Source organism: Babesia bigemina, assembly GCF_000981445.1.
Source record: "Babesia bigemina genome assembly Bbig001, chromosome : II".
In the NCBI taxonomy this organism is placed as follows: Eukaryota; Apicomplexa; class Aconoidasida; order Piroplasmida; family Babesiidae; genus Babesia; species Babesia bigemina.
In genome coordinates, this window is record NC_027217.1 from 759,927 (window position 1) to 787,289 (window position 27,363).

Here is a 27,363-nt window from a genome sequence, read left to right on the forward strand (position 1 = left end):
TCTGACTGCTGTGCGTCCGGCACTGCAAGCGTCATCTTCCTATACACACCGCCCCCAGTTAAATGTAGCGGGTCGTGGCTTGAGTTGTAGCACACCGAGAATTATCTGCGCGGCGCTGTTTTTCACATTTGAGGTGCCCTGACTACTCCTCTCGGCCGGGAATTGCTCACAAGAGGATGGTCGTACGCGTAATGCTCCACTTGCAGCGGTCGTCTCGGTAGATCACTGGAGCATCGCGGCAGTCTCCTGCGCTATAGCTGTAATAATATCTGCTCTCTACGTTTTGGCTCAAACATACGTTTCGCATTGTTTGGACGTTCTCAGCAGTGTCTTCGGGATCGCCAGGGTTGGAATTTTGTGTCGCGCGTCGGCGGTTTTAATTGTCTAGATCGCCGCCTACCGTGTGTGTGATCCGCTGGGCTGCTATATGCGCGCTGTATTCGGGATTCTGGAGGTGTGTGCCGCTCCATTCCGCACATCGCTTATACGCTTAGTGATGGCGGAAAAATATACCGATTTGCGTCGATATTGGGCTTGAGTAAGCCGGTGTGCAGAGTATTCGTGGAGTCTAGACAACCGTGCTTGCTGGTCAAGGTGAGGTCTTTACTGCAACGGCTATTGGTTTCACGTGGAGGGCGTAGTGGTTTGTTTTGACAGCCGTTTCCAGGGATAATTCCATATCGATGAGCGTTGCGCATACGGCGCTGCGCTTCATGCCACAGACAGTAAGAAGGTGCGCCCTTTGCCCTTAAAGCACGATTTTGATTGATTTGTCGCAACGCGGGAGCCTACTGATCTCGTCGCTTGCACTCGGACTTCCTTTGTGGCCCAGATGGACGACAATAAATTGCCCATGAAGTCCGGGTCTCCCGGCCAGGGTTTGATGCACGCCCCTGGTGCATTCGGCTTTGACGCCAACTACATTAAGCACATGCAGGGTCCCTCGGCGAGGCGGCCTCAGGATGTGAACGTGCAGATGCCCCGCTTTGCGCAGCAAGGGCAAGGCATGGTGAACAACGATGCTGGAGCTTTCGAGAGCCTAGCGTCACATCCAGGCCTCCGGGTCCAGCTCCCATCGCACGATCAGCTGTCCCCGCCCGCGGCCGGCAAGTTCGAGGAGGGCAGGAACCCTCAGCTGATGTTGCCGGGCGACCACGACGGCGCCCCGATGGTTAAGCAGCAGATACGGTTCCCGCCGCAGGTGAATTTCAACAGCGCGTTTGCCCCCAACATGATGAACTACGGGGTGGTGGCAGTGTCGCCCATGATCAGGTTTCCCGCTGCCAAGCAGAGCATGGAGCACTTTTACCCACATATGGACGCCGAAGTCAAACAGATGGATCCTGCGCTCTCGTTGTCGCAGGTCACGAAGCAGCAGGTCCCCCCGCCACTGGTGAAGCCGCAGATGCCGCCGGCCAACGGCAACGTAGGCGCGCTGGACAAGTACCAGCAGCAGCTGAGCATTAAGGAGGAGCCCGTGCCCGCTGTGAGCTACCACGACTGCAACGGCGGCGTCGTGTACGACAAGGGGCCATTTTCGCAGGGGGGTCGGTGGCTGGTGTTCTGGGAGTGCCGCGGCCGCATGTGGAGGAGGTCCTTCCTAGTGAAAGTCTATGGCAAAGACGGCTCTAAGGAGCTCGCGGAGCAGTTCTGGGTCACTAAGATGCGGTCGATGCAGCTGTACAAGGCCAACCAGCAAACCGCCCCGCCTGCCGAGGTGGACATGTGGACTGGAACGGGTCAGCGGCTGAACAAGCCAAAGAAGCGTGCCACGAGCACGCCCCCGCCCTCTGCAGACGCGGTGGCCGGCGTCGACAACGCAGCAGAGCAGCAGCTGCCTCAGGAAGACAACGAGGTGTTCTGGGATGCCGACAGCAACAGTTGGTGCTTCGAGTGCTTGGACACTGCGACCAACACCATCACCCTGAAGCGTCTGCCCGTCTCGGACTCCGCGCAGATGGAAGACGTGAAGAAGGAAGCCATCCAACAGCGAGTCGACCACTGGCGCGACGTGGTCAAGGCCTACACGGAGACCGAGTACTGCGGCCACAGCTACGAGAGGACGCGCACCTGCTGGAGAGTGTCGCACTGGGTGCCGTCCAAGGGGATCAACCGCAACCGCTACTTCAACATATCGAAATACGGGTACCTGGATGCCAAGGACAAGTCCCGGATGTACCGTCTAATGGTGCACGACCTCGGTGGCGAGGAGCCGGAATCCTTCCCGTTCGACGCGGTGCCGCCTCCCGAGTTCTTCGAGGACCCGGTCACCAAGTTCTACCACCGCATACTGTACTCTATGCGCGGTAAGGACCGTGGGTGGACCGCAGATTCCAAACAGATGCCGCTTTAAGTGTATTTTAACTTTGGACAGCCAGCGCGACGTAGCGGTGCAATCGCCGATGCACTTGTATGCATCGCCATTTGCCATCGTCCGTACCGGCGTTTTGCCAGTAATAAAATGTAGTTCGCGGCGATAGGCCCTGCGAAGCATTGGTTTCACGTCTAACCGGTTACACATCGCCGCCGCAGCCTGGTCTCAGGATGTCGAAGTTCGTGGAGTTTTTGGAGCCGGATGTCTCGTCGCCATCGGCGTACAACGTACGTTTTTTGCGTCTTGCGCACACATCTACGCAGTTCATCGGTGGTTACGACGATGGCGACTCCCCGCCAGTCGCCTCCAAGCTACACCGCCACTCCGTCCCGTCTGCCTACCACGATGCTGTCTCTACCCCTACCGGCAAGAAGAGATCCCAGTGCGTCAACCTGTACGACCACTACCTGGAGAGGACACCGAATGAAATGAACTATCCACGCCTCCTGCAGACCTTTCCCCGATCACACAGGCAGGAGCACAAGCCCAACCCCCGGCCCCGTGACGTCTTCGAGAGGCTGACTGACCATCGGTTCTTCACTGGTATACACCGCGAGCGCTTCGATGAGAACGGCAACGGCCGTGGGCTCGCCGGCCGCGAGGACGTGTTCCTGTACGACGGCAACACGGAGTCGGCCTCCCGGGTGCATGAGGTGTACTCCACCGTCATGCGACCGCCGCACGAGCGCGTGCTACCTAGAGGAACCCTGGGCGTTCAGAAGTACGGTGTACAAATCGCCACGCCGAAGCTGATGTGGCTGTATCGCAACGGGGATAAGTTCCACGACGGCACCGCGTTCTACGTCCGTCCGTTCATCAAGAACATGGACGTGCTGCTCTTTAACATGGGGAAGGAGCTCACGCTGATTGCTGGGCCCATAAGGCGGCTGTACGACCAGAATCTGCGGCAGGTGACGTCAGTGGATGAGATCGTCGACGGCGCCAAGTACCTCTGCACTTCAGGTAAGCTACCGAAAATTAGCATCAAGTGTGAACAGGCGAGCCGCCTGCACCCGCGCACAGGCTCAGAAAGTTCATGAGCGAATGGGTGGTGCAGCGTCTGGGTCATTGAAGTTCGCGCTTAATCTAGGACTTCCTCCTTCACTTCGATCACCTCCTCGTACACGTCCTCAGTAATGTCCCAGTGGGTCTCGTCGTAGAAACTGTCCCAACCTTGCTTGAACTCCAAGTAACGGTCCTAAATGAGTTGAAAAACACGTGTACATGACAAACCTGCTGAACCAGCCATTCCATGAGCTTCGCCGCCTGCTTGAGGAACGCGTCCTCGGCCACCTTGCGCTTGGCGAAGTACTGCTGCTCGTACTCCTCGCGCGCCTTCTCGTCCACCATGTCGTACTTGCGGCTGTACTCCTTGAGGTTCTTCTTGATCTTGTCGATTACGCTGTTCTCCAACATGGGTGGCGGAGTCGGTCGGAAATCAAAGTGGTACAAGTTCTCCCGACGGGATACGTATAGCCGGCGTCCCTGGAAAGTCCAGATGCAGAACCCTGCCTCGGCGCTGTACCTGAATGAGTCCATGCTGGGTCCAGCGCCGTGCGTCGGCAATGGCACCCTGACGGACGTTGCCACGTAGCGGCCGCACGGGCTCCACCTGACGTCGTTCATCATGAAATGCTCGTCCTTGTACAAAACCTCAACCTTGTCGTTATCGTTCAGTGTGCAGAAGAGGATGGTACCCTCTCCCGTCAGACAGGCAACAACGAAGTAGTTGCCGCTGGGCGACCATACGACACGGTTCATTTGGGATTGCAGCTCCAAGGTAGTCACGCACACGGTGTCCCTTGCGGTGCCCTCTTCAGAGACGCGATAGAACCTAATTGAGCTGTTGCCCATTTCTTCGTCCCTCACGACAAGAGCAAACCTCTTGCTGCCACCCTCCTCCCAGTAGAGATTCTTCACAGTCGCATCCTCGATTTTGATGGTGTCCACGGGCACATCGCGTTCCCGAAGACGGAATATCTCCAACTGGTTAAACTGCTTGCGGCCCTTCTTTCCCGTCTTTCGGCATATCGTGGTCCTCAGGCAGAAGCACTCCCCTCTGGGGTGCCAATGCATCACCGAAGAGCAGACGTTGTAGACGTTCCTGGCACTCAGTTCACGGCGAGAGGGGATGTCAACCAGAAGTAGACGGGCTGTAAAAATGTTATTTACGGTGAGTGCACGCCATGCAACAGTATTAAGCACAAAAAAGCAAAAAGACACTCTGGCAATCGCGTTTGAATCACGAGGGTGTTGTGCGCAGTGTACTGTACGGATCATTGGCTGGTACCATCGTAACAACCAACATTAAATACAGATTCTATGTCGCAGACAAGAATTGTAGGGCGCCATTGCAGCGCACTACACTCAACTGTCTGCCGTAGCGACAGCTGCACAACACGAATACCACTACGCCGGCGAACACCTGAGACTTGGTGACAGTCACCAAGGCTCTCCGATGTGCCGACAAAAGCGGCGTAACGTGCCTCCGAGGCGACACGTCATCACTGGACAGAGCATAACTACACAAGACACGCAAGGCACACAAGCCGCGTATACCAACCTGGTGTGTCGATGGTTCCCGGAATGATGATAGATAGAATATCATCCGTTGGTGACCAGTCGAATTTCTCAGCGGCGTACTTCAAGGGCGCAGGCTTTCCTTCCGCATCCGGGATAAGTGTCATCTCAGGCAGCTTGTAGACGTGGATCTCATTTCCTTCGGCGCTTTGGTGCAACTTTGCGATATACTTCCCGTCGTGATTCCATACGAAGTGTGGGAAGTCTTGGCCGTTGTACGATAAGTCGGGCGTGGGGAATGAGCAAAGCTTTTCACCCGTTATGACGTGCCATATGCAGACGGAATTTTCGTGCTTGTCCTCGCCCTTGGTTCCATCCCAAGTCATCAGGTATTCTTCGTCGGGAGAGAAGGAGACATTCTGCACGTTCCGGTGTTCGAACCTGACCTTCAGCTCGAAACTCGGGCCTCCGTAGAGCGCGATACCGGGGCGACGGTAGAATACCAAATACGACCCGTTGCGGCTCCACTCCACCTTTTGATCAGTCCAGACGCGTTTTCCCTGGGCTCTCTCCCTCTCGCCGTTGTATATCAGCACGGGCTCTCGCTCGAGAGGGTCGAACCAATGGATTTCTGTCTGGTCGGCGTAGCGGATTACCAGCTGGTCGAGCATGCGGTCGCTCTCGAACAGCCAGGAGCGCAGGTCCTCACGCGTGAATCCAAAAGTGTTCAAGGCGGGAGTGCAGCTGTTCTCGTCGCTTACGATGCGGTCGAAGTCGTCTACCATCGCGGCCTTGAGGGTGTGCGATGCGTCGAACTTGGACATGTTCAGCTGCTGCAGCGCCTTTTGGGCCTCCATGCGGCTGGCGAAGGTGAAAAAGGCGACACCATACGTGTTTCCGGCTTCGTCCACGGGCATCTCAATCTTGAAATCCTTGTGGATCCTCAGCCCCTTCTTCTCGAAGTCCTTGGTCAGCTTTTTACGTGTGATTTCGAGAAGGCGGTCGTACTTCTCCGATGAAACCAACGGCAGTCCAGCCACAATCAAGGTAGACACAAAGACGGTGCTCAGCGTTATGGGCGCCTCGTTGTCCGCCAAACGCTCCATCTCATCCGCATCCCTGCTCTCATCGTGGTCCGACAACCAGTCCATCAACCCGTTCTCTATATCCTCCTGTGTGAGGTCAGATTCTGTAATCACGACCATTTTCGCATGATTTTTGCTGTAAAAGGCAGTAGCTATGCGAATCCACCAAGGCCACGCGAGCCTCCCTCAAACACTCGGCGTTACAGCGGTTGCGCGGCGACCGTCGTTACCCCTGGCACCAGTCAGTGAAATTACAAGGCGCCAAATAGTGGACGGAATATGGGACAGATTATATGTGAGGCTCCGCAGTCCCTGTGCTGTAGGATTCCGCGCACGATGGGGAATGTTGGCACGGCATCACCCCGGAGGGGAATACCTGCCATTTGCTGTTTGTTATCCCAATACTCCAATATGGGACTGCAAATTGAGCAATTCTTTGCATCTTATCGCATTTTTAGTTGCACTAGTACCCTGCATACGTGGCTGCCATAACGTTACACATCCACTGTGAAATGCCGCATCAACTAAGACACGAACAGTCAACCATTATATGCAATCTGGCAGTAAGCCTGTGTACAATGCATATATTTGTGACCCGCAAGGATATCGCAGTGTAAGCTGTAGTTTGTTTTGCCTTGAAAAAGTGGCCATTTCATAGAAGGCATATGTCTCGACCACCCATTAGAGGCTATACATGTTACAAAACCTGCCTAAATGGTATTAACAGTTTGCGTTACCTAAAAGACGACTGACGCGTTTTTTTCGTAATCAACTGTATCATCATACAGCTTAAAGTGGTAGCCGATGTATGAATCCACGTACCATATACAATACGTTAAGTGAGGAATAAGACCTTTATTTCCTTTGGTTATTAGTATTTGACGAGGGAATCTCTGTGTTTCTCGTTTTTTGGCCCGATGTGTACGTCGTTGCTGCACATCTCCTGCCGTAAAAAAGTTGTGATCACACATCGGATGCTACTACAGACCCGGGAATGTTTAATGATTGAGTACATAACGATTATTTATTTTCAACTCTGCGTACGATAGATGGCAGAATTTTAACGAAGTAAGCTGGGCCGCTGTCGTTGTGCGTTGCCTAGCGAACGGGTAACGTTCGGTTCATCGCAAAAATAAATGCACGTATCTGCGCATGTGCGTACTTGATGCTGGCGGCTCATGTCTAATATGTTTTGCACTGGACCCGAGATTCAGTGGATGTGATGACATCCCTATCCCGGGCGCTGCTAGACAGACGTCGAAATGTGTCTAGTCCGCTCTCGTTATTCCTGGTAAGTGTCTAATGTCAGGCACCAATTGTTGGCGTAGAAACTGTCGAAATGGAAGCTGTCGCTCTGGGTCAGCGCCACTGGCGCCAGCGGCTTCCTCATGAAAACACCTGCGTTATCGCCTGACTTTTTTTACGCATGTGGAGGAGTGTTCCTCTGCAGTTCAGCGGCACATGTGTTTAATCAAATCATGGAACGAAAAACGGATGCTCTCATGGTCAGGACACGTAATCGGTACGTTATCATTGCCGGTGTGAATATGTTGATGTCATTATGGCGATCGGTGATGCACTTGTGGAAATGGATCATATTGGTGTGTTGCATTAAATAGAGGTACGACCGATTTCGCATCGCAGTTTACGTTTCGTACTACTCGCGGGAATACATCTGTATCCGCATTTTGTATGTATAATGGGGGAATTCATTTTCATGCAGACCACTTCCAACCAGAGAGATAACTCCACGTGGTGCAGCAGTTCTAGGAAGTGCTTCTGCACTAGCCGGGTCGTCATTGCTGTGGCTTACAGGCGACAGCGTTGCAGCCCCGCTAGCCCTCATGAACGTTGCGCTGTACACGTGCGGCTATACAGTATTAAAACGTAGATTGCGCCACCTTATTTCGTTACGTATATACAGGTTATACGGAGTGGAATACACATGTGGGCTCAATCGTCGGAGCGATACCACCGCTTATAGGTTATGCCGCGGCTGGGGTAGGTGGCCTTGTTGCTGCTTCCTGCCATAATTTTAATGCAGGGTTCGATCATGGCACCCGATCCGTGGATGCTTTTCGGAATGATGTACGTGTGGCAGCTGCCGCACTTTTATTCGCTTGCGTGGCTCCATCGTAAGGACTATCTCAACGCGGGACTGAAAATGTTTGGTACGACGGATGAATCGGGCAGATCCACCGCTCTAGCATCCGTTAAATGGGTTACCATTCTGACGTCAATGCCAATGGTTTGTTATACGCAAATTGTAACTCGTTTGAGCGTTGCCCTAGGTCTACTCGTACTACGGTTTGATATCACCCAGCTTCGCCATCGTCTCGCTACTCCCCAACCTCTTTGTAAACTATAGATGCCTTCGTTATCTTGATAACCCGTGCAAAGAGGAGGCGAGAGCATTCTTCTTACACTCGCTATGGTACGTTGCTTTTTATTGCTTCGAGTACCGTCACTCACCGTACACAGGCATGTGCTCATGCTGGTGGGTCTTGCGTCCTACTACGTCGCAACGGAGAATGAAGATGTGAAAAAGAAAGACCGAATATCTTCACGGTCTAACTAAAACAACCCATTAAGATGCATTGAATGACGACATTTTGGTTTTAAATTATGTTTGGTTTCATCTTTGTTCTCTTCTGGCCGTTGGCTCTGTGCCGTATGACCGATTAGTTGGCGTTGATGATTCTACATTTAAAATCGATGCCGCATTTTAAACGCTGTTAATGCAGAGAGGTCACTTTTATTAGAACATTGGCGAGGGGAAATATGCTGGAAGCGGCAGAAATGGTCCGTAAAAATCTAATAGTCTGCAACACTTTAACTCTGTATTCCTCGCAAACGTTTTGCGAATCCGCCGGGATACACGCACACGAATGTGCGATGTGACGTGACAAAGTGGCAGCCTACAATATTGCGGCGACACTGTCACCTGTCTCGGCAAAGTTCACAGCAACACTCTCATTAATACATCTTACAACATCTAGAATAGCAATCAACATCATCATCATCGCATGCCACAAGGATGCAAGAAGGCCATGTGGCCTTGGGCAAGGTTCGAAAGCATATAGACAAAACATCAACCTGAACAGAGATGAACAAGATACACGGGAGAATACGTCGGTGGGGCAATACATATTTAAATGCTTTTGATTGCCAACAGTATGTTCGGAATCGTTTTGAATGCCAATCAATTGTTAACCACGCTAAAAAGTATATACTAACCCCTATACGCGCCTCGTCTCTAGTTCGGTTACAACGCTAATCCAACACATATGGGTAATCAGTTCACACGCAACCGATTATGACGAACATTCCGGGAAATAAGACGTACATATGTGTTATGAGCGATGTTTTCTTGTTAGAGCCAACTAATGCGATACCGCGAATAATTTCCTCCTAGAGTGCCGCACTTTGAGCACTATTAGCAAGCAGAAAAATCCCAGTATGTGGGCGATGAATAACAACAAAGTGATGAAATCCACGGGCTTTTCGCGTATTTTCTCCACGAAGTGTTGCGGGGTCCACCTATATCCTGGCGGAGCTGCAACCCTTTGGACGTTCCTCATTGCGATATAAACAGTGCAGTAGCTCCGGTGTGTTCAGCCGTGTACGGCGCTGTTTAGCTCAAGGTAATCTCTAGCGTAGTTTTTCAGTTTCGCCTTGGCCAGAATGCTGAACTGCTTGGAAGCTTCTATGGTCTTTATAATGATGCCATCGACTGACTTTATGGCGTGTTTCGACTTCAGATCGAGGTACATGATCTGCAATCACGTGAATTCAGACACGTGCCGGCTCACCTCTTCCTTTGACACGGAAGCAGCAAGGGTCAGTTCCATAACAGAGGCGTTCAATTCCAGCTGGTTGGGATCTACGGCACGTTTATTCTACACATCGATTATACTACCTATGAGCAGTTGTCTGTTGAGCATGGCCGCAGTGCAGGCTACGATGAGATCCCTCATTGCAATTCCCGCGTGGACCAGCGCGACTAGCACGGCGTTGATGACTGTCGCTTTGACACCTGTACAGCTTACACACATCAATTTAGTCACTCACCGCCATCGTTTTCAAGTACGTTGACGAAGATGTGTATGACCGAGTTCTTGTAGAAGTGCGATACTACGACCCTTTCAAAAGTCGCAATCACGGTTTGTGCGATATCGGCGGATTGGTGATCCATTTTATTGCCTATGACCCTTTTCTCACAGGGCATGACCACCTCGCATTGTATTTCTACCGGGCTGTCAGACGTTTCCAGTTGACTGCGCTGTTTGTTTCGTCCTACCTGCAGATTCCATACAATACCTGAATGGATTTACTTACGTCTGTTGGTCCTTTTACGAACGCCTGAGCCTTCGTAAGCCCCTGTCTAACCTGCGCGACTCCGTCGTAACTGTTGACGTCCACTCCGCATTCCGGGCCGCAGAGTATTTCGATATTTCGCACCTCCGCCGGCCTTCTCCCGTCCACCCGCAACCCCTCCACACTTATATACTCTATTTTTGCCATTTTGATATATTTAGTGCACTTGACCCGAAGGATTAAGCGGTACGTGATGTTCACGGTAGTGCCGCGCGTTCGATGTCGTTTTCGATTCGTGCCACTATTTGACCCGGCACATTCTTTTAACGTGATTAGATTTCTATATCAGCCTTTACGACCATCAATACGTGACGGCAATGTGCATTACCTGAGGCTGGAAAAGGCATATTCGCATCAAATTTTGCGGATTATCGTTTCCAGCGAACCAGCCCACCAAGTGTCATACAGCACTACGTGAAATATATATGGAAACATTAATATAGTGTTTGGCTAGTTTCATGGCGCTGCGATTTTCTTGTTACCGCCCTATTGTGTCAAAGGTGTTGCAGATTTCACAGTTAAAACTTCTTTTGGATTTGCGACTAAGAAGCTTATGTTGGTTCGATTGCTCAAAGCGATACATCCATGTGGAGTTTTACAGGAGTGCTCTGCGCTATTATCCTTGCCGATTTTAATTCGATTGCAGTGTTCATGCCATGAAGCGTTGCCAAGATTTTTACCTGATCCAAATATACTAACTTTGAAAGTGGTGCATCCTCGTATATCACGTGGGACAGAGAATTTTATACATGTATCAAACCATTCGATTTTGCATGAATGCCATCTCTGTCAATATTTGAGGCGCTTGTGGAACCGCTTTTAACTAGTTACCCGCGCAGTGCTGTGGTATACAGGCATGCTTAGGGTATCAGGTCGAGCGATACAATTTCAGCGCTAGGTTTTGGTTCCTCACTCGGTTTCTTCACTATCTTTTTCGGCTTGACCCTTTCTTTTTCCACCTTCCTAACGTCCTTTGCTGGATCTTTCACTTCCTTTTTAGGCTTAGCTTTTCCCATTTCTGTAGAGTCATCTTCAGTTTTTGTTTCGTCTTTAGGCTTTTCTTTAGCCTTCTGTTGCCCTTCCTTTGCTTTTTCTTTAGACACCCCTACGGCCTTTTCTTTAGACACCCCGACGGCTTTTTCTTTAACCACCTCTACAGCCTTTTCTTTAACCAATTTTGCCTCTTCCCTTGCCTTCTCTTTTTCTTGCTTTGCTTTTTCTTTAGCCTTCATTTCTAGCTCTTTTTCCTTTCTTTCCTCTTTTTGCAACTTGAGTTTCTTTTTGCGAACACAACCTGTTACAGCGTCAACGATCGCGTCACCAATCGTTACGAAGAAAGTTGTCAAACAGCCTCCTAAAAATCCTCCTAATATATCCGCATTCCAGCCAACTGCTTCTACTACGGGAACTCTGCTAATCGTGTTACTGCTTTCATTCGCATTTTCTTTTGGGGTAATTAAAGGACTGCCATCGACGTCGCCATTCACAACGCAAGCATCATGCGCATTGTCTACGGCCGTGCTTCCCAAATTACCGCAGTGTGCCGACGCAATGCGTGTACATCTAAGGAGTATCAGGGAGAGAATCGAGAATGTGTTGACTTTCATCTCGTAGGGGAGGATTAATTACGCTTTACAGATATGGCGGGATCGTATATCGCCGCTCTTCGTTACTTTTTGTCAGCACGTATCAGTGAATATAACTTGCTACGTAAGGAAGGTCGCTCAACTTGCCATATGCGAGCGTACGACCATTCTCATACACGTGGCAGAAGTCGCCGTGGACGCCTGTATTGGTCAAGGCTTCACGTGGCATTCTTCGACAGCGTCGGTCGGATATCCGCCGAAATTGTTTTTTCCTACAAATTACTTCCCGTTGAAAATGGATTCTCGCATTTATGTTAGGGTTACGGTGGAATTCACGCATATATGTCTCTGTGTTAGTCACCAATGTACGTTTTGTGTACGCCATAACTCAGTACAGTAATGACTGCTCTTTATGAAGCAGTAAAGCGGAGCCATGTTATTGTTATGTCGCGAAAATGATATAAGCGTTGGGACACACATTTCAATCCCCATCACAGCCGATATCCACGGGCCGTCTTCCAACGTGTGTGATTCCGCATTCCATTTTACCATTCCATAAATGTCTCGATGTTGCATGAAACTTTGTAGCGAAGAACAGTGCGGGAAATCGATGTTATGCAGACGCTGTTGCTGATGCAGAGATTCTACGGGCGAAACGCGTTCATTATTATCCAACAACAAGCTATGCCGTGGGTTCAAGTACCGGTGTATATTTGTTGTTGTTGTCATGCCGGTATATTCCTAAGGTGTCTATTACACACTTCCCATCCGGTGTAGGCGATGTCACTTTATACGGCTGCAATACGTCGATTCCCCATCAGATGATGCGAGAATGTGCGACAGTTGCCCTATGTCTAGAGGTTCTTCTCGTATGAAAATATACTAATAGCGCCGCTCTGAGGCTTTCGGGCAGGATTTCTGCTTGCCGGTTTAGTATGGTACCTCTTGTGAGTCGCCTCGTCATCTGGCCATCAGCGCACTCTTAACTGCTGTGTATGGCAGCTTGTTTTGCGTTTTCGCTGTAGGGTCCATCGTTATCTTAGTTATTGTCCCCTCCCCCTTGCCTATGTCGTTGGTGTTTGCATGATTTATCATTTTATACGGCTATGTGGGCGTGACCGTTTTTTGGCTTGGAGGGGCTGCCGCCTCACGCTGTCGTTACTAGTTGCTGCCTTCATGTCCTGCTGATGACGAAGATCAGTTGTCCCATCCGTGATGCCATCCACCCTGTGGGCGCGAAGGCCGTTAATTATCTCACAATGGTTCCTGCAAATTATTTCGCACATCAGATAGGGTAAATATTTGCACCATGCCGAATAGTCGATCTCTCTTAACTTAAATCACATCACCTAATCTTCATACCGCGCCAACTCCTACGCAATACACTTGGCATGTCGTTCAGTCGCGGTTAAGACCACTGACCCGTACATGCAAGGCTGCGGAGTTACCTACGAGTTGGATGAGTTGTTCAAGCCGGAGACACCTAAACTCTACAATGCGGAAGGACAGGAAATCGGGTGCAAGATCAATTTGCAGGCCGCACGCAAAGCGGCGTTCTACTGCCCAACACCGTACGCCATGGACCCACCCGGTTGCTTTAATCAATTTTACGTGGACGGTGAATTGAATGACCTTAGCGAAATAAGCAAGTCGTTGGTACCATCTCGCACTAATCACTTTGTCACACTGAAGTTAAATGGCAACCGTGTAGGACCCGGGGAGGAGCTGCGCCAGTCTCCGCCACTTGAATGCCCATGCATCACTATCAAGGGTGTCGTCCTGTCTACCATCCAGATCTAGAACTACTACTCCAAGTAATGAGTATCTCTGATGTGGTAACCCACTTGGCAATGAACCACTTTAATTGTCAATTCATGTTGTTCGATCTGCTGGTTTGTGTATTCAGTGAGAGCATTGCTTTGGGTAGAGTGTTGCAATTGTTATTGCCAGTCGAACGACATCTTCTTGTGTTGTCGTGGCTTTTTGTAACTAGTGTGAACGGCCGTGGACCCTGTGAAGACTGTGCTGTGGAATTACTTGTCACAACCACTTAGTTGGGCGTTGTCAACCGCAAGCATCAGGAAGATGCAACATAGAGGCTTGCATCTCCGTTCGCATTTTGAAACCTCTACAATGCCCCTAACACTCGACAAAGAGGAATAAGTGGTACCTGGAATGGGACTTCACCGACGCCCCCAATTTGGATGAGCAACCACTGCGGCGGTGCCTGAGCACGTTGGGCGACCGCTGGGAGTGGGTGGCTCGACCGTGTGGATTTCACCCTATATGGGCGAATCTCGGTAAACGGTTGCCTATGTATGAGTTAATCTTCAGTGTGGTGGCATTTATCGTCAACATCGTGATAAGCCTCGAGGTCGTAACCCCAGACTGCACCCTAGCAGAGGCTTTGAGGGGCGCCCCGCAAACATAGCTACCCACTTATTCGTTACCCCGAAAGAGTGGCAACGCGAGTGCGCACCATGCCAGTCTGGGTGGAGTGTATACATGCTCCTTGCTTCAAATACAGTTGGGTTTATTTTGATTCAGATAATGCTGGAACACTCACTAGTCGGAACATATGTTAGCCGTGTAAACCACGTGTGTTTGACAGCAGCTAGTGTCAGAAACACGCTTCGATAGCGCACGTGGACGACAGTCCGTGCTTGCGTTACCATTTGAAAAACAATCATTCAGCTATACTTGCATTGCTAAGCAGTTCGCGACATGGCTTCTCAAATGGATCAGTCCACGATGGCATCGGCGGCATGAGATCTGGGAAGCTGCGATTCGACGACTGGCAACAAGGACACTGAATAGCGCATGAGAAAGGATGTGGAGCAGGTGCGGAGGCGAGGGTTGCCCATGTCGGAAAATGTGCTTAATATTAGCCTTTTTCAGTGATTCTCATACGTGTGACTTCTATAAGTCTACTAGGGAAATAAACATTTGGTCAGGGCGGCCGAGGTAGTAAGGTTGTTGGTATCGTCGCTGGTACTATGGGTGAGATCATTTGTCATGCCATAGCTGCTATCGTCGGTGCTAATCTGGGCACTTCACTCCGCCGCACAAACCGGTGTATGCGCCGTAACGAAGCACAAATAATTCAGATTCGCCACCTTGGAAATCCGTCTCCACCTCAAGACTCCGTTCCAAGGATGAATGACTGCTCGACGGAACTCCAGTACACCGGTAGTCTCTACATCAAGGTGGTAAAATACGTACCGTATTCGACCGACCCTGGCTAAGGGGGAAACAGTGGTACTGTTTTGATGAATGGTATAGTAACACCTGTGTGCCACCAACCCATCCTAGGCACATCCTTCAAGCAACGGCTGACTTCACCCGTCTAACTGGCAACATGGAGGTAGTGTAATAAAAGAGTTTTTGCTCATATGCCTCGTAGGTCAATGCAGGTGATCACCCAAAACCTGCGGCATAGAAGCGCCTTGATTGGTTAGACAGAAAATTGCCTGGTAAATGTACAAAGGTTGAATGATTATGTGCTGCTATAGGGGCGACGTGTGAACGGTAGGCATCTTAATTCTGCACCGTTGTCCACGCAGGCACTAGTTGGCCCATTAACATCGCAGAAGGATGCAGTGGGAAGGTGGCGGCCCGATTTCAGTGGGATTACATTCGCCTTGAAACTCATAATCTTATGTTGGCACGGACAAACATAGGTGGGAATGTGGGCAACTGTGGTTCAGGAATCTAGAGATTTGGGGCAACCACAATATCTCGGATTTGCCCACGCTCTCTTACATGCAACATCGGAGTATCAAGGTGTAAGTATAAACACCTGATGGTAAAGCGCGTCGTTATTCTACATACCAAACTAGAAGTAAACCCGGGTCACCGTCGTGGTAGTCAAGCACAACATCAGCCTCTCACATTCAGTGGCCACGAACACAGAGTTGTGCCACGTTCTTCGGCAGGATGTGGTAACAGCTGGAAGAACAGCTGTGTTACGGGGATGGTGCATTAACATGTTTAAAGTGCAGCTGTTATGAGCCAAGAAATCTTCGGAATTATGGTTGCCGCAGTCACATGAAGCATGAAACTGTGACTATGAGAGTAAACGGCGCAAGTAGGGTTTGAATTACTGATCACCGGACCCGTCTGTTGATAGCAACCCGGTCACGCAACACTCCATCGGCGCTATACCTTAGCACACAAGCCATTCTGACTTTAAAAACCTCAAGGCGCCATTGTAAATACTGTTAGCATACGCAGATTGTGCGTGTGTGATTCCTGTGTGAGATGCACGGAGACCTTGAGCCGCGTTCTGCGCGCTGCGTCAAGTTAATTGAGTAGACACGGTTGGAACACGGTATCAAGGTGATATTTTCGCCTCCGACAGCCACGTTTTTATGGTGTGTATGCGTGTTGGTAACTTGCCGTAAGGTGCAATTGTATTCGAAGGTAGCGACACGTGTGTTGTGCTGCACGTAGTCGACACAGGTGCTTAAACACGCGGTGTGTTTTATATCCTGTCGTGCAGGTAAACGCGCAAGACGCAAGTTCATAGAAGTTGTCTCATTAAACGAACCTTTTACAAAATGGTGTACACTTCGTTGACCGAGGCTCCTCACAACCTCAAGGAGGGCATTGACTGGTTGATGGCTGTGAAGGGAGACGATGCTGGGCACAACTTGGCGGCTATGGGTGCAGCTATCCACAAGTTTCTGGTAGACAAGCCTGTTGGTTACACGGAAGTAGCGGCTCTCGAGAAAGTTAAACGAATTTCCAAAGAGTTTCTGCAGCAAGAGGAGGTTACGAAGGTGCCATACGTAAATAAGCTACTTGAAAAATTTGATAAGCCCGTGAACAAAAACCCTGATTGGATAGCAAGAACATTCACTCTCGAAGCTTGCGATTATAAAAACGTTGTGAAGACCGGGGGAGTCGAGCCTAAAGAGATCTCACAGGACGTGGCTGACATTGTTGGCGCTTGTGAGAAGTTCTTGGGAAACATCAAGGCTTCTGACCATTATGAATCTGCTTACAGTTCAGAAGCAACGTGGGAGGCATCATGTTCGAAAAAGCCAGAAGATTGCGCAGCAGTGTTTGTTGGCATAGCGCCTATGGTAAACGCAGGCATACGTTCTTTGCGTTTTGCGAGCCACTCTGAAGCCTATAATTGGTTACCGTTTATAAAGACGGTGAACTTGAGGAATGTATTGAAAGCGTTGGGTTACGATGAGTCGGATAGTCGCTATAAATTGGGCGCTAAAGTTGTTTTTAAGGCGTTGCAAGGTGTAAGTTATCGAATGTTGCAAACACTATATGAACTCTCTGGCTACTGGGCTTTCTATGAATCTAGCACAACGGATGTTGACGCTGAACCATCCGTTGAAGGTGAGGGCGAACAGTCCTTGATCCCCGAGGCTGAACCATCCGTTGAAGGTGAAGGCGAGCAGTCCGTGATCCCCGAAGCTGAGCCATCCGTTGAAGGTGAGGGTGAGCAGTCCGTGATCCCCGAAGCTGAACCATCCGTTGACGGTGAGGGTGAGCAGTCCGTGATCCCCGAAGCTGAACCATCCGTTGAAGGTGAGGGTGAGCAGTCCGTGATCCCCGAAGCGGAGCCATCTGTGGAACCCGCCGGTGAAGAGCCTGTCATCCCGGAGGCTGAGCCATCCGTCGAGCCTGTGAAGCCTGAAGTCGATGACATTGAGAAACCTGTGAAGGTTGCGAAGGCTGCAAAAGTGGCGAGGTCTGTAAAGGCCGCCAAGAAAGCTGCTAAGAAGGTTTCCAAGAAAGCCCGCCAGAAAAAGGAGAAGAAACAGAAAAAGCAGCAGGAATCCGCAGAGCAGTGAATGGCAGTCTTACGACTACTCACCAGTTATTTGTAATTTAAAAATCTGGTGATGGCCACATTTATGTATTAACTTTTAATTTACATTATTGCTGTGGTGGAATGATGGTAAACAGTCCTGAACTTCTACATAATGTCTTTCGTAGCGCAATTTGCCGCCTGGTTGTTACTGTGTTGAATCTATTCATCTTCGCATAACATGCGGATATTGTGTGCGTAGTAGCAGCTTAGAATGCACGGCCCACGCTCCTGATTTTCAGATAGCAGTTATACTAATTTTGAGCACTGTAACTGACCAATTAGAGTGTAAATAAGTGACGTAGTGCCAATCGTCTCTGGTAGCCACGCCACTTGGCACAACTGTATTTGTTTGACCAAAATATACTCACAGCTATAACACAATATGGTTTAACCCCCTCCCACATAAGCAAATCTACCACAACCTCGAGTTTGAGCCGTTTAATTTCAAAAATCTTTACATCCTTAACCATGTCCTAGTATATGAATATTCTGTACGTCTCCCAATCCCCCATCTTCTGTGTTCGTGATACCTATCTTCACAATTGCCAATCCGTTCTTTCGTTTATGCATGTTCTTTGTTTACGACTTGCCATCTCTTGGAACTTTCGCAAAAATGACTTCAAGTCGGTCTTATAGAGGTGGCTGATGACCATGTGGATACCCCCGATGCAGTATTTATTCACGCTGCAGGCATACTTGTTGACCGGCAATAGCCTAATTAGCGATCACAGCTATCAAGATGCCGATGTAGAATTAGCTGATAGTCTGCCAAACAAGGAAGCATAGCCATACTCAGGATGTGCATGAGACACATTTACTCCCGCTGGGCAGCACGGTTGAAGGCTATATCTTTGTAGTTTGACATGTCGCATGTTATGTGTGTAAAAAGGATGTAACAACTTTGTTCTGCGCGCTGGTCAGCCTTTTCTGTATATATGTCTGCAGCCGGTTGAACGTGATGAGATCATGACGGTGTTAGGCACTGTCGTTCGCGATTCATAAGGATTCCCATCTCTGCATCACATTATACTAATAACGAATTATGTGTGTAAAACGGCGATCGCCTCGTGGATTTCTGGCAGCCATTCTTCACGCCATGCGCTGACGCATAATACAGGACTGTGTATGTCCATGTATCAAAGCGTGGAGATAATCATGATTTACCAACATATACGACATGGTCCTAACATCATTTACCAGCTGCACTGTTTTTTAGAGTCGCATGCAATGCTGTGTGCGCCTTGAGGATTCCAACGTTGCCTAACCCTGCTGCAGGCTCCGCCCGCGTAACTTGTATTCCTGCGGTCGCCGCGCGGCTTCCGTATTCGTAAATAATATTATTATATTTTATATCATGTAACATTTTCATTAGGATAGTTGTAGCCGTATTTCCGTGCCTCTGCTGTCGTGAATCCCCTTTCGACCTTCAATCCATACATACGTACTTCCGCTACTTATTACGATGTGATGGTATCATTCGGATTTTGTGGTAATATATAATACAAAGTATAAGACATCTTATTAAGTGGTTTCCAGCCGAAATTCATGAATTTTTGGCTCGCCTAGAAAATTTCTGCCCAGGTATTCTTCAGTCGGCAACAAAGATGAGTTTGCTTACTCGATTCTCTGGCCTTATTGGAGCCGGTATCAAGGCGGCCCAAAAAACGTTCGCGAGTGCAGCGAAAAGAGGAATCGAGAGCTTGACAGATAGTGCATTTGATGGTGCCATCGACGCAAGCAGCATCAAAAGTGCATTGGAATCACCGGGTGTAGAACAGCTTATGGACAGCGTCATTCAGATGGTTATGTGGCATGTATGGATATCGTATGTAATTCCAATGATGTTGATTATGGGTTTCCTTTTTGGATTACTCTTCGCTGCGTACTTTTACGGATGGCTGAACAGGTGCTCAGCGGGATTTTTGAGATGTATCACACTCTTTATTGAAATGATAATGTACGCTTACTGGAGATTAAAGAAAGCCCTACGTGCATTTTGGGGTGCTTACACTGAATTTGACGATTATGGTCTTCTCTCTAAATTTAGAGGCCACCGATACTTACCTGCCAAGTTTGCGAAATGTAAGCTGCGCTGAGTGATATCGGGAGCATCGATATGGGAGTGCCAATGTAGTAACTGTGTACTACGCTATTGATACGGCAAAGCTAGTGCCGTCAAGATGCGGGGGAAGGCGGTGCAAAGACCGCTGAAACTTCGATTATAAACGAAGCCGGCGCTAGTTTTGTATCACAGCAACTGTATCAAAATCTAGGGATACGCACAAATGCGTACTAGTCGTTGCACTGGCTGCTGACGCAATACACGACTGCGAAGCGGCTAAAATGCAACGCGCCGAATGGGAGTTAGCAGGTGGATAACGACCGATAATACCTTAGGTACACAAAAGTCGTGTACCGTCTGTATTTCTACCCCTGAATCACGTGGGCGGAAATAAACGCAAATTCTGCACGGGAATGGTGGTATACATTATCACGTTGAGCCAGGGAGGTGGGCCGACTGTAGACCATCGCGTAGCTGGAAGTCGGTGCAAGGGCTAATATTCATCTCAAACCGTCCACTCTATAATGAGGATCTCAAGGTATTCACCGAGAACCCAAACACACTGGGGGCGTGATCCGGATCACGGAAGATGCAAACTCACGCAAGGGCATTGACGTGGCTGGCAAAATCACAGAATGCGCATTCAGATTAGAATCGCTGGTTAAAATGGAGTTACTTGATGTAAGAGTAAACGGTCAATACACGAATACACCTTCAGAGTGATGGCCTACTGCAGCGAGAGGGCACAGATGGACATTCCTCTCTAGATCTAAAGCGAAGCCAATCCTACGCTCGTATATGCAAATGTGTTCTCATCACGAAACTGTGGTTGTAGTAAACACAGCACTCTTTATACACGCGGGCCAATCGGATGGACTCTTGGGCTGGTTTCGCTTATGCTGCAGATGAGATGCCCATGAGTGGTGTAATGCTATCATGGCAATTGATATATGAATCCACGTGCACCAACAACACCGGAACGTACCATCGCAGGCTTATTACAAGTACAACCAACTTGGTCTGATACATATATCGCAAGGCCAGTTATGGGCACATCGCTCGACCTTACGTCCGACATCTGGTGGGTGGTTCACTTCCGTGCAGGAGTATTTGGCTAACTGATGGGGAGCTTTCAGGGGTGTATACACATACAGGATACCACTGTCAGCAGTGCTGTGCCAGTGGTTGTACAGAATACCGAGCAACTGGAATTCTGATTATTAATGTAACTGAAAAAGTAAAACTCTTTCCCCGATTTGTCGCTTTTATTCGATGTTAGTCTCCTAGACATACAGTATAACGAGATTGTGGCAGTATATATAGCAGACAAGGTAAATTTGTGCGCAATCGATAAGTCGTTGCCCCCTGCCTCGTCTGCTGCCCTTCGCTACAGCGGTTTGTTGTGGAGAAGGTTAACACACACAAAGGGCAACCTACGGTATAATATAGATTTATACTTTTAACTTCTGTCGCACTGGCAGATTTTAAAGAGGCGGCGGTGCCACCTCACGACGTCAGCAGACGCGACCGCTACGTGGCCCATTTGGGCAGCTGATAAATACCATGCTAAGTGAGACAGTGTATTATCTGTTAGGTGATAGGATAGCATAACAGTCGTTCGGCGTACAAGCGGATGATCTGTGGAGGCGCACTCATGGGGATATGCTGGGAGATACGGGAATATAAGGGAATGTTAGGAGGACGAGCCGGCGCGAAACCCGGAAAGTTGAGCCGAATTTAGAGGAAATATTGCAGCGGGCACCTAGATCAGAATGCGGGATCCTGAACATGCCACCATATACTAGCGAAGGCTCGGCGTGTCCTGCGGAGGCAGCACGAGGGTAATGTCTCCGACAGAGCGTGCAGTTGAGATAGCGCCATTGGATCATATGCAGTCGAATCGACCGTAATTTCCAGTACGCTTACAAAGAACGGTACCCATAAACGCAATATTTTTGGATGTCCACGGTATATCACCGTTGCTGGATGTGGAATCACGGTTGCCCCAGCAGAGCGTCGACGTCATGCTAGATGTGTGGACGAAACCCCCTTCGGCGTCGCTTCTTCGACTATGGTAGAAACGTAAGGTACGTTGTTCGTCATTATGCACGGTAGATCGATTAGGTTGCGCGAATATGAATAAGACGCCTGAGTATGCGGGCTTCACGCTTCGCTGCGTCGCCGCTTCTGTAGTTCTTGTTATCGTGATCGTAGTTATAATAATGCTATTTGATGTATATCGGGAGTCTCTCTTGAAACTATACTACTTCTTGAGAGATGAACCGGATGCCTTCGATAAATCAAGGTCCTATCCCGCAGCAAGGGTGGACTTCGGCATCAATATGGAGCCATTACTTAAGAAACCAGAAGTTGAGATTGACACACCACCCACGACATTCTCCGCCACCAACTCCTGGAATTTCTATGAACCAAATAAGCCCACAGTGTTAAACATGTGACGGCAGCGCGCATCCTCATCGCATGTTCGTGTTCTGGCATAACTCGACTTCGGACTCCGTCCGTCAATACAACATTAGTATCGCAATAATTGGTTTGGAATAATTTTTAATATAGTCTTCTACGCCTCACTTGTCTACTCTGTTCGTGTGCCGCCGCCTCCGCCAAATGGCACTGTCTTTTCTCTCGTCTTGCGGTTTCATGAGACATTCTTCTGATGGTTCATTATAGAATCTAATTGCATATCATGCGAGCGAAACACGTTGCCCGGATCTTCGGTATCACGAGCATCGCTCTCTGGAAGAAGTAACGCCCGCCCGCGTACAGCAAGAACACCCGTTCCTGAGCGATGCGTTCAGGCCACCAGCAGTATCAATCAGAACCGTCTTGTGGTCGCACTTCATCCCTATTTGCCACACTAAAAAGCTATTTTTTCGGCACCAATGGTTCACGTCGTCAATCTGATCGTGGTCAACCTTCCGCACGCTGTAGCGTAGGCCAACCCTGAACATTATCAACGAGGAGCGGTATACACGATGCGAATCAACACGTGACGTGCAATCATTACCCATCCAAAGCATCAAAACAAACGTCATGCACTCATGTACCACCACGTGGACTGTTCGCAGCATCTTGAGCGTTTCTAATGCAGGGCGTCGCTCTGCCATGTGCTACAGCGATGTACTTCGCATGGACGGAATGAGATCCATCAGACCGATCTACAAAAAAAGGGTTATGCGAACCGATCCTCTGATCCACAAGAGAGCGTAATTCTCAAATGCGACCACGGAAGAGGCGACTACTCGTTAGGTATTCATAGTTAGCAATTAGCTCCAAGATTAAAACGCTGTTCACCCAAGTAAACAGAATCTTGAGATCACTTCTTCTTTCCAGCAGTACATTTGGCCTTCTCCTTGCCCCTGACCTTCTTGCGCCTGTTCTTGAGCTCCTTCTTGGCGCGGCGACCCATCTCCTTTGGTGCCTCCTCGAGGCCGAGGCGCACCTGGCGGTACTGGCGCTCGTACTTCTTAAGGTTGGCGACAGTGTCGTAGATGAGGCAGTAGCCGGTGCTCATGCCACCACCGAAGTAGGTCTTGAACCCGAAGAGGACCATGGTCTTGGGGTCCTTGATTTTGAACTGCTTCGCGATACGGTCCCTGAGGTCACTCTTGGAGACGTTTGCCCTGCCCGGGTGGAGAACATCTAGGCAGAACTGCTTGCGGGAAAGCAGGGGGTTCGTCATGAATTTCTTCACGCGAATGGAGAACTGGTCGTTGGTCGCCATCTTGTGGTGTTCACTAGTGAACAAGTACCGATACGTGAGGAGCCCGTCCTATACGCTGAACCTGTAAAACCGTTGAGCAAATACTAGCGGTCATGGAGTGTCACGGAACCACGGTAAAGCGACGCAGAGCACCAAACAAAGAAGGCAACATCACACTACACGGTCAAGCGCCACTGCCACGCTGCATCCGCACCCACCCTTTTATCCCTATATACATAAAACTAATACACATTACATGGGACAAACGCGCTGCGGTGAAGCAGAGAAAGAGCTGAGAGCGCGCAACCCCGTCGGTCGTCCGCCCACTAGGTAACATCAAAGCAGAACCCACCTTCTTGTCGTGACGGAGCAAGTAGTTCAGCAACACATGAATTTATATTATAAAAGCAATCTGTATGGTGAACGCCAGCCGAGGTTGTGGACAGTTTTAGGCGTCGGCCCGAAATGGGGTGCGGCCGCTGTGCCGACTGGGAGGGAACCCCGGCCGACGTGAATGACACTTGCAATGCCCGATGCGCTCCTATTGGACAATATACGTGATATTCGCGTGGCTGCTGTTGCACAGACGTGTGTCTGATTTGGGCAGTCGGATGTACGACTATCGTGGTTGCCAATCGTATTCCTGTTCAATTGGCGCACTTCTATGACGCGGTTGGTTGCGCGAAACCACCCACATTACTGACACATCTGATTAGTTGAAAAAGTTGCCATTTGCGCGCCACTAGTTTTCATTTGACAGTGGGCGATGTGTGTCGGCGTAGAGTCCCTTCGAGGTTACTCGGAATCGACAATAACGCTGTATATTACAGATGCGGTGTTGTGTTCAAAAGTTGCACCATGTACATTACTCGTCTACCGTTCCTTGCGGTCAGCCGCATTACGCAATCCCGTCGCCCTGCTGCACTGTGAATCAGTCCGTTGGAGGTTGATTCGCCGTCGCTGGCTTCGTGTTGGTTGCCGGGTGTTGTTCCAGTTCCGGCGGCACGTTGTTCTCCGTGGTGATCAACTGCTGCTTGAGGTCGTAGAATATGGCCGAGTCGTCATCGGTGACAAGCGAGATTGCCAACCCCTTAGCCCCGGCCCTACCGGTGCGCCCTGTATTTCTATGCAGGTGGCGTTCATTGGTTTGCCTTACCTATTCTGTGCGTGTACGTCTGTATGTCCTTGGGCATGTCAAAGTTGATAACTGCAGTCACGCCTTTGACGTCGAGGCCACGGCCGATGACGTCCGTTGCCACCAGTATGTCGTACTCCCCCGATTTGAAGCTTTCGATCGCGCCTTCACGGATGTCCTGGTTCTTGCCTCCGTGCAGCGCTATCGCCCTGCGTGCATTATAAATGGGCGCTGCGCAACGGACCTGTAGCCCATGTTAACAATGTGCCTGGCCACCACATCGGCGACCTTCTTCATGTTGACGAACACTATGATTGGTCCTTCCAGCCCCTCTAGAATGTCTTCCAGTTTTTGTTTTTTGCGCGCTTCGGTTACAAACTCGAGTCGCTGCGTGATTGACTTTTTACCGCTGCCAATGTCACCAATAGCCACGAATACTGGCGACCTGAGGTACTTTTTGGTCAGTTTCTCCACAGCGGGAGGCATGGTGGCTGAGAACATCTGCGTGATGCGGTACCTGCGGTAACCCGCCTTGGTCTTCAGTTCCTAATGCACGATGAGCTGGGCAGGGCACCAGTGCACATACCTCTTGGAGGGCAACGTCCTCGTCGTAGTCCTTGAGGTTGGACGTTGGTATGCAATCAAGGATCTCGTTTACGATGTCCTCGAAACCCATGTCGATCATACGATCCGCCTCGTCGAGAATAACGTAGTTGCATTGCGATAGCACTGTGTATGACCTGTCTAGGCAGTCCTTGATGCGCCCGGGAGTGCCGATGATAATCTCCGCCCCGTTGCGCAATTCGAACCCCTGCTGCTCGATGCTGTGCCCTCCCACTACCAGCACCGCGCGGGTTTTGCAGAGCGCGGAGAACTTAACGGTCTCCTGGTGTATTTGCTGCGCCAATTCTCGGGTAGGCGCCATGGTTAGCGAATACGGCCCATCTCGCGCCGTTTCCTCATTCAGCAACGGCAATGATTTAACGTACGTAATCATCGGGAGCACAAACGCGAGCGTTTTCCCGGAACCCGTCTCCGCAATGCCTATGAGGTCTCTCATCTGCAGCCCGACGGGTATGGCCTGCATTTGGATCGGCGTCGGCGAGGAGAATCCCGCCTTCTTGATCGCCTGCAAAATTTCCCAGGGGAGATCAGATTCCGACCACGTGCGTATCGGAGGCGGCACGCGGCTACCCTTGACAGATATGTCAAAGTCTTCACGGACAATGCGCCAGTCGCGATCTGTCATTTGTTCGCGCGTCTTGGACGACCAATGTGAGTCGATAGCTTCCTGATCTCTTGTGTCTGCGTCGTCTAGTCCACCCTTCGATACCCTAGACCGCACAGTCCGGTCGGCTGAATGCACAGAGAGCGACACTGAACGTCCTGAGTCACTGCCCGTACCACTCGCGCCGCGGCGTCTGGATAGCTCGTCATAGAAATTGCTGCCCTTCCGCTGCTCCACCACATCTATGCCTGCCCTGCACCCTCTGCCGAACAGCAGCTGGGGCTCCGGCCTGTTTTGGTAGATGGGATTGTTATCGTTCACTGATGTGTCCTCTGAATTGTCCCATTCGAAGTTAAAGACGGTTTTGAATTTCTCCGAGGGCTTTTTGACTTTCTTCTTCTCCTGTCTGATTCCCAGGTAATGTTGCCGAATTTGCTCTAACTCCTTTTCGATGAGTCGCGGCCTGACTTCTGCCTCTGGCAAGGAGAGCAAGTTGAGCCCCGCCAGGTCGCTGTTTGCTAGATTATGCGCGTTCGTTTGCGATTGAGCCCCTTCACCGGCCTCGTGTTTAGGCTTGTTCTCCCCTTCTCGTATGCGCTCTATTTCCCTGCGTTTGTGCCTATCCCGGCGCTCAGACTCTCTGTTCGATTCCTGATAGAGGCGTCAGCGACAAAAAATGATTGAACTAACTGCCTGCTTTATGTACTCCATTCGCACCTTTTTTATCGCTTCCTCGCGTTGACGCATCTCGTCCTCTGCCTTCTTCGCCTCCTCTTCCAGCCGCTTCTCCCTCTGCGCCTTGGGGATGTATACCACCTGAAAAAAGCCATAAAAAGGCCATTCGTAGATAGAATTACCTTTGGTGGCTGAGAAGCTGCAGCGCTATCGCCTCCTGGCCTGGCGCTCACTGCTTTAAGTCCTTCTCGGCCGGCAAGCAGGCCGCCCATCGGTCTCTTGGCCACGCTGCCAGTGCTGGCACCGGCAGCCAATCCGCGCTTGGCGCCGCTGCCACCAAACGTTATCATCTTTATGCGATTGACGTGCTTCTATCTACGCGTATAATTTTACGTATCTCCGGAACAGCTCCATTCGGCCGGAACGCTCAAATGTGTCACTGCTTTGGGCAGATTCACCGGGATACGCGGCACATGTAAGGCGTATTTTCACGTTTAGTAGCGCGCTGAATTGCGGCATTCACAAGCCCTGGGAACGTGTGACTCGGGAGAACAAAGCACTCGATTCTTGTGACCTCAGACAGGCGTCAACGTCGCGCTCGCCATACGGGATCGGGCGGCGCGACCATACACATTCCCCAAATTTTCGCCAATTCCTCGCAACATCCATTCATTAAGCTGCGGATTTATCCGTTGGCGGTGGCCTCTTTGGGAGGTTCCAGATGTGTACCCAGTCCCGGTGTGGAGATTCCTCCTTTTAATCGC

The 27,363-nt window shown here is 50.0% G+C and overlaps 13 protein-coding genes across 13 annotated transcripts; 8 read left to right on the top strand and 5 right to left on the bottom strand.

Annotated features, from left to right (window-relative positions):
- Nucleotides 1-832: 832 nt before the first annotated feature.
- BBBOND_0203280 (hypothetical protein, conserved) lies at nucleotides 833-2,353 on the top strand (the record flags this gene model as incomplete). Its single annotated transcript, XM_012911903.1, has 1 exon — nucleotides 833-2,353. The coding sequence occupies one exon, from the start codon at nucleotides 833-835 to the stop codon at nucleotides 2,351-2,353; it is 1,521 nt and encodes a 506-aa protein (XP_012767357.1).
- Nucleotides 2,354-2,544: 191 nt separating this feature from the next.
- BBBOND_0203290 (hypothetical protein, conserved) lies at nucleotides 2,545-3,446 on the top strand (the record flags this gene model as incomplete). The annotated part of the gene is made up of 3 exons (XM_012911904.1): nucleotides 2,545-2,601; nucleotides 2,638-3,337; nucleotides 3,373-3,446. The coding sequence occupies 3 exons, from the start codon at nucleotides 2,545-2,547 to the stop codon at nucleotides 3,444-3,446; spliced, it is 831 nt and encodes a 276-aa protein (XP_012767358.1).
- Nucleotides 3,447-3,455: 9 nt separating this feature from the next.
- Nucleotides 3,456-6,099, bottom strand: BBBOND_0203300 (eukaryotic translation initiation factor 3 subunit, putative; the record flags this gene model as incomplete). The annotated part of the gene is made up of 3 exons (XM_012911905.1): nucleotides 3,456-3,572; nucleotides 3,608-4,527; nucleotides 4,938-6,099. 3 exons carry the CDS (start codon nucleotides 6,097-6,099, stop codon nucleotides 3,456-3,458), a joined length of 2,199 nt encoding a protein of 732 aa, XP_012767359.1.
- Nucleotides 6,100-7,201: 1,102 nt separating this feature from the next.
- Nucleotides 7,202-8,557, top strand: BBBOND_0203310 (prenyltransferase, UbiA family protein, putative; the record flags this gene model as incomplete). The annotated part of the gene is made up of 7 exons (XM_012911906.1): nucleotides 7,202-7,270; nucleotides 7,308-7,501; nucleotides 7,703-7,866; nucleotides 7,904-7,980; nucleotides 8,024-8,227; nucleotides 8,271-8,413; nucleotides 8,461-8,557. 7 exons carry the CDS (start codon nucleotides 7,202-7,204, stop codon nucleotides 8,555-8,557), a joined length of 948 nt encoding a protein of 315 aa, XP_012767360.1.
- Nucleotides 8,558-9,593: 1,036 nt separating this feature from the next.
- On the bottom strand, nucleotides 9,594-10,503 carry BBBOND_0203320 (Exosome complex component SKI6; the record flags this gene model as incomplete). The annotated part of the gene is made up of 5 exons (XM_012911907.1): nucleotides 9,594-9,755; nucleotides 9,792-9,862; nucleotides 9,899-10,015; nucleotides 10,051-10,279; nucleotides 10,318-10,503. 5 exons carry the CDS (start codon nucleotides 10,501-10,503, stop codon nucleotides 9,594-9,596), a joined length of 765 nt encoding a protein of 254 aa, XP_012767361.1.
- A 713-nt stretch (nucleotides 10,504-11,216) lies between these two features.
- BBBOND_0203330 (hypothetical protein) lies at nucleotides 11,217-11,963 on the bottom strand (the record flags this gene model as incomplete). Its single annotated transcript, XM_012911908.1, has 1 exon — nucleotides 11,217-11,963. One exon carries the CDS (start codon nucleotides 11,961-11,963, stop codon nucleotides 11,217-11,219), a length of 747 nt encoding a protein of 248 aa, XP_012767362.1.
- A 1,407-nt stretch (nucleotides 11,964-13,370) lies between these two features.
- On the top strand, nucleotides 13,371-13,742 carry BBBOND_0203340 (hypothetical protein; the record flags this gene model as incomplete). The annotated part of the gene is made up of 1 exon (XM_012911909.1): nucleotides 13,371-13,742. The coding sequence occupies one exon, from the start codon at nucleotides 13,371-13,373 to the stop codon at nucleotides 13,740-13,742; it is 372 nt and encodes a 123-aa protein (XP_012767363.1).
- Nucleotides 13,743-14,938: 1,196 nt separating this feature from the next.
- On the top strand, nucleotides 14,939-15,187 carry BBBOND_0203350 (hypothetical protein; the record flags this gene model as incomplete). Its single annotated transcript, XM_012911910.1, has 1 exon — nucleotides 14,939-15,187. One exon carries the CDS (start codon nucleotides 14,939-14,941, stop codon nucleotides 15,185-15,187), a length of 249 nt encoding a protein of 82 aa, XP_012767364.1.
- A 1,314-nt stretch (nucleotides 15,188-16,501) lies between these two features.
- BBBOND_0203360 (hypothetical protein) lies at nucleotides 16,502-17,758 on the top strand (the record flags this gene model as incomplete). Its single annotated transcript, XM_012911911.1, has 1 exon — nucleotides 16,502-17,758. The coding sequence occupies one exon, from the start codon at nucleotides 16,502-16,504 to the stop codon at nucleotides 17,756-17,758; it is 1,257 nt and encodes a 418-aa protein (XP_012767365.1).
- A 1,624-nt stretch (nucleotides 17,759-19,382) lies between these two features.
- BBBOND_0203370 (hypothetical protein) lies at nucleotides 19,383-19,874 on the top strand (the record flags this gene model as incomplete). The annotated part of the gene is made up of 1 exon (XM_012911912.1): nucleotides 19,383-19,874. The coding sequence occupies one exon, from the start codon at nucleotides 19,383-19,385 to the stop codon at nucleotides 19,872-19,874; it is 492 nt and encodes a 163-aa protein (XP_012767366.1).
- A 2,188-nt stretch (nucleotides 19,875-22,062) lies between these two features.
- Nucleotides 22,063-22,299, top strand: BBBOND_0203380 (hypothetical protein; the record flags this gene model as incomplete). Its single annotated transcript, XM_012911913.1, has 1 exon — nucleotides 22,063-22,299. One exon carries the CDS (start codon nucleotides 22,063-22,065, stop codon nucleotides 22,297-22,299), a length of 237 nt encoding a protein of 78 aa, XP_012767367.1.
- Nucleotides 22,300-23,174: 875 nt separating this feature from the next.
- Nucleotides 23,175-23,582, bottom strand: BBBOND_0203390 (40S ribosomal protein S24 protein, putative; the record flags this gene model as incomplete). The annotated part of the gene is made up of 1 exon (XM_012911914.1): nucleotides 23,175-23,582. One exon carries the CDS (start codon nucleotides 23,580-23,582, stop codon nucleotides 23,175-23,177), a length of 408 nt encoding a protein of 135 aa, XP_012767368.1.
- A 910-nt stretch (nucleotides 23,583-24,492) lies between these two features.
- On the bottom strand, nucleotides 24,493-26,949 carry BBBOND_0203400 (DEAD box RNA helicase, putative; the record flags this gene model as incomplete). Its single annotated transcript, XM_012911915.1, has 6 exons — nucleotides 24,493-24,677; nucleotides 24,718-24,905; nucleotides 24,941-25,242; nucleotides 25,283-26,575; nucleotides 26,615-26,740; nucleotides 26,782-26,949. 6 exons carry the CDS (start codon nucleotides 26,947-26,949, stop codon nucleotides 24,493-24,495), a joined length of 2,262 nt encoding a protein of 753 aa, XP_012767369.1.
- Nucleotides 26,950-27,363: the final 414 nt, after the last annotated feature.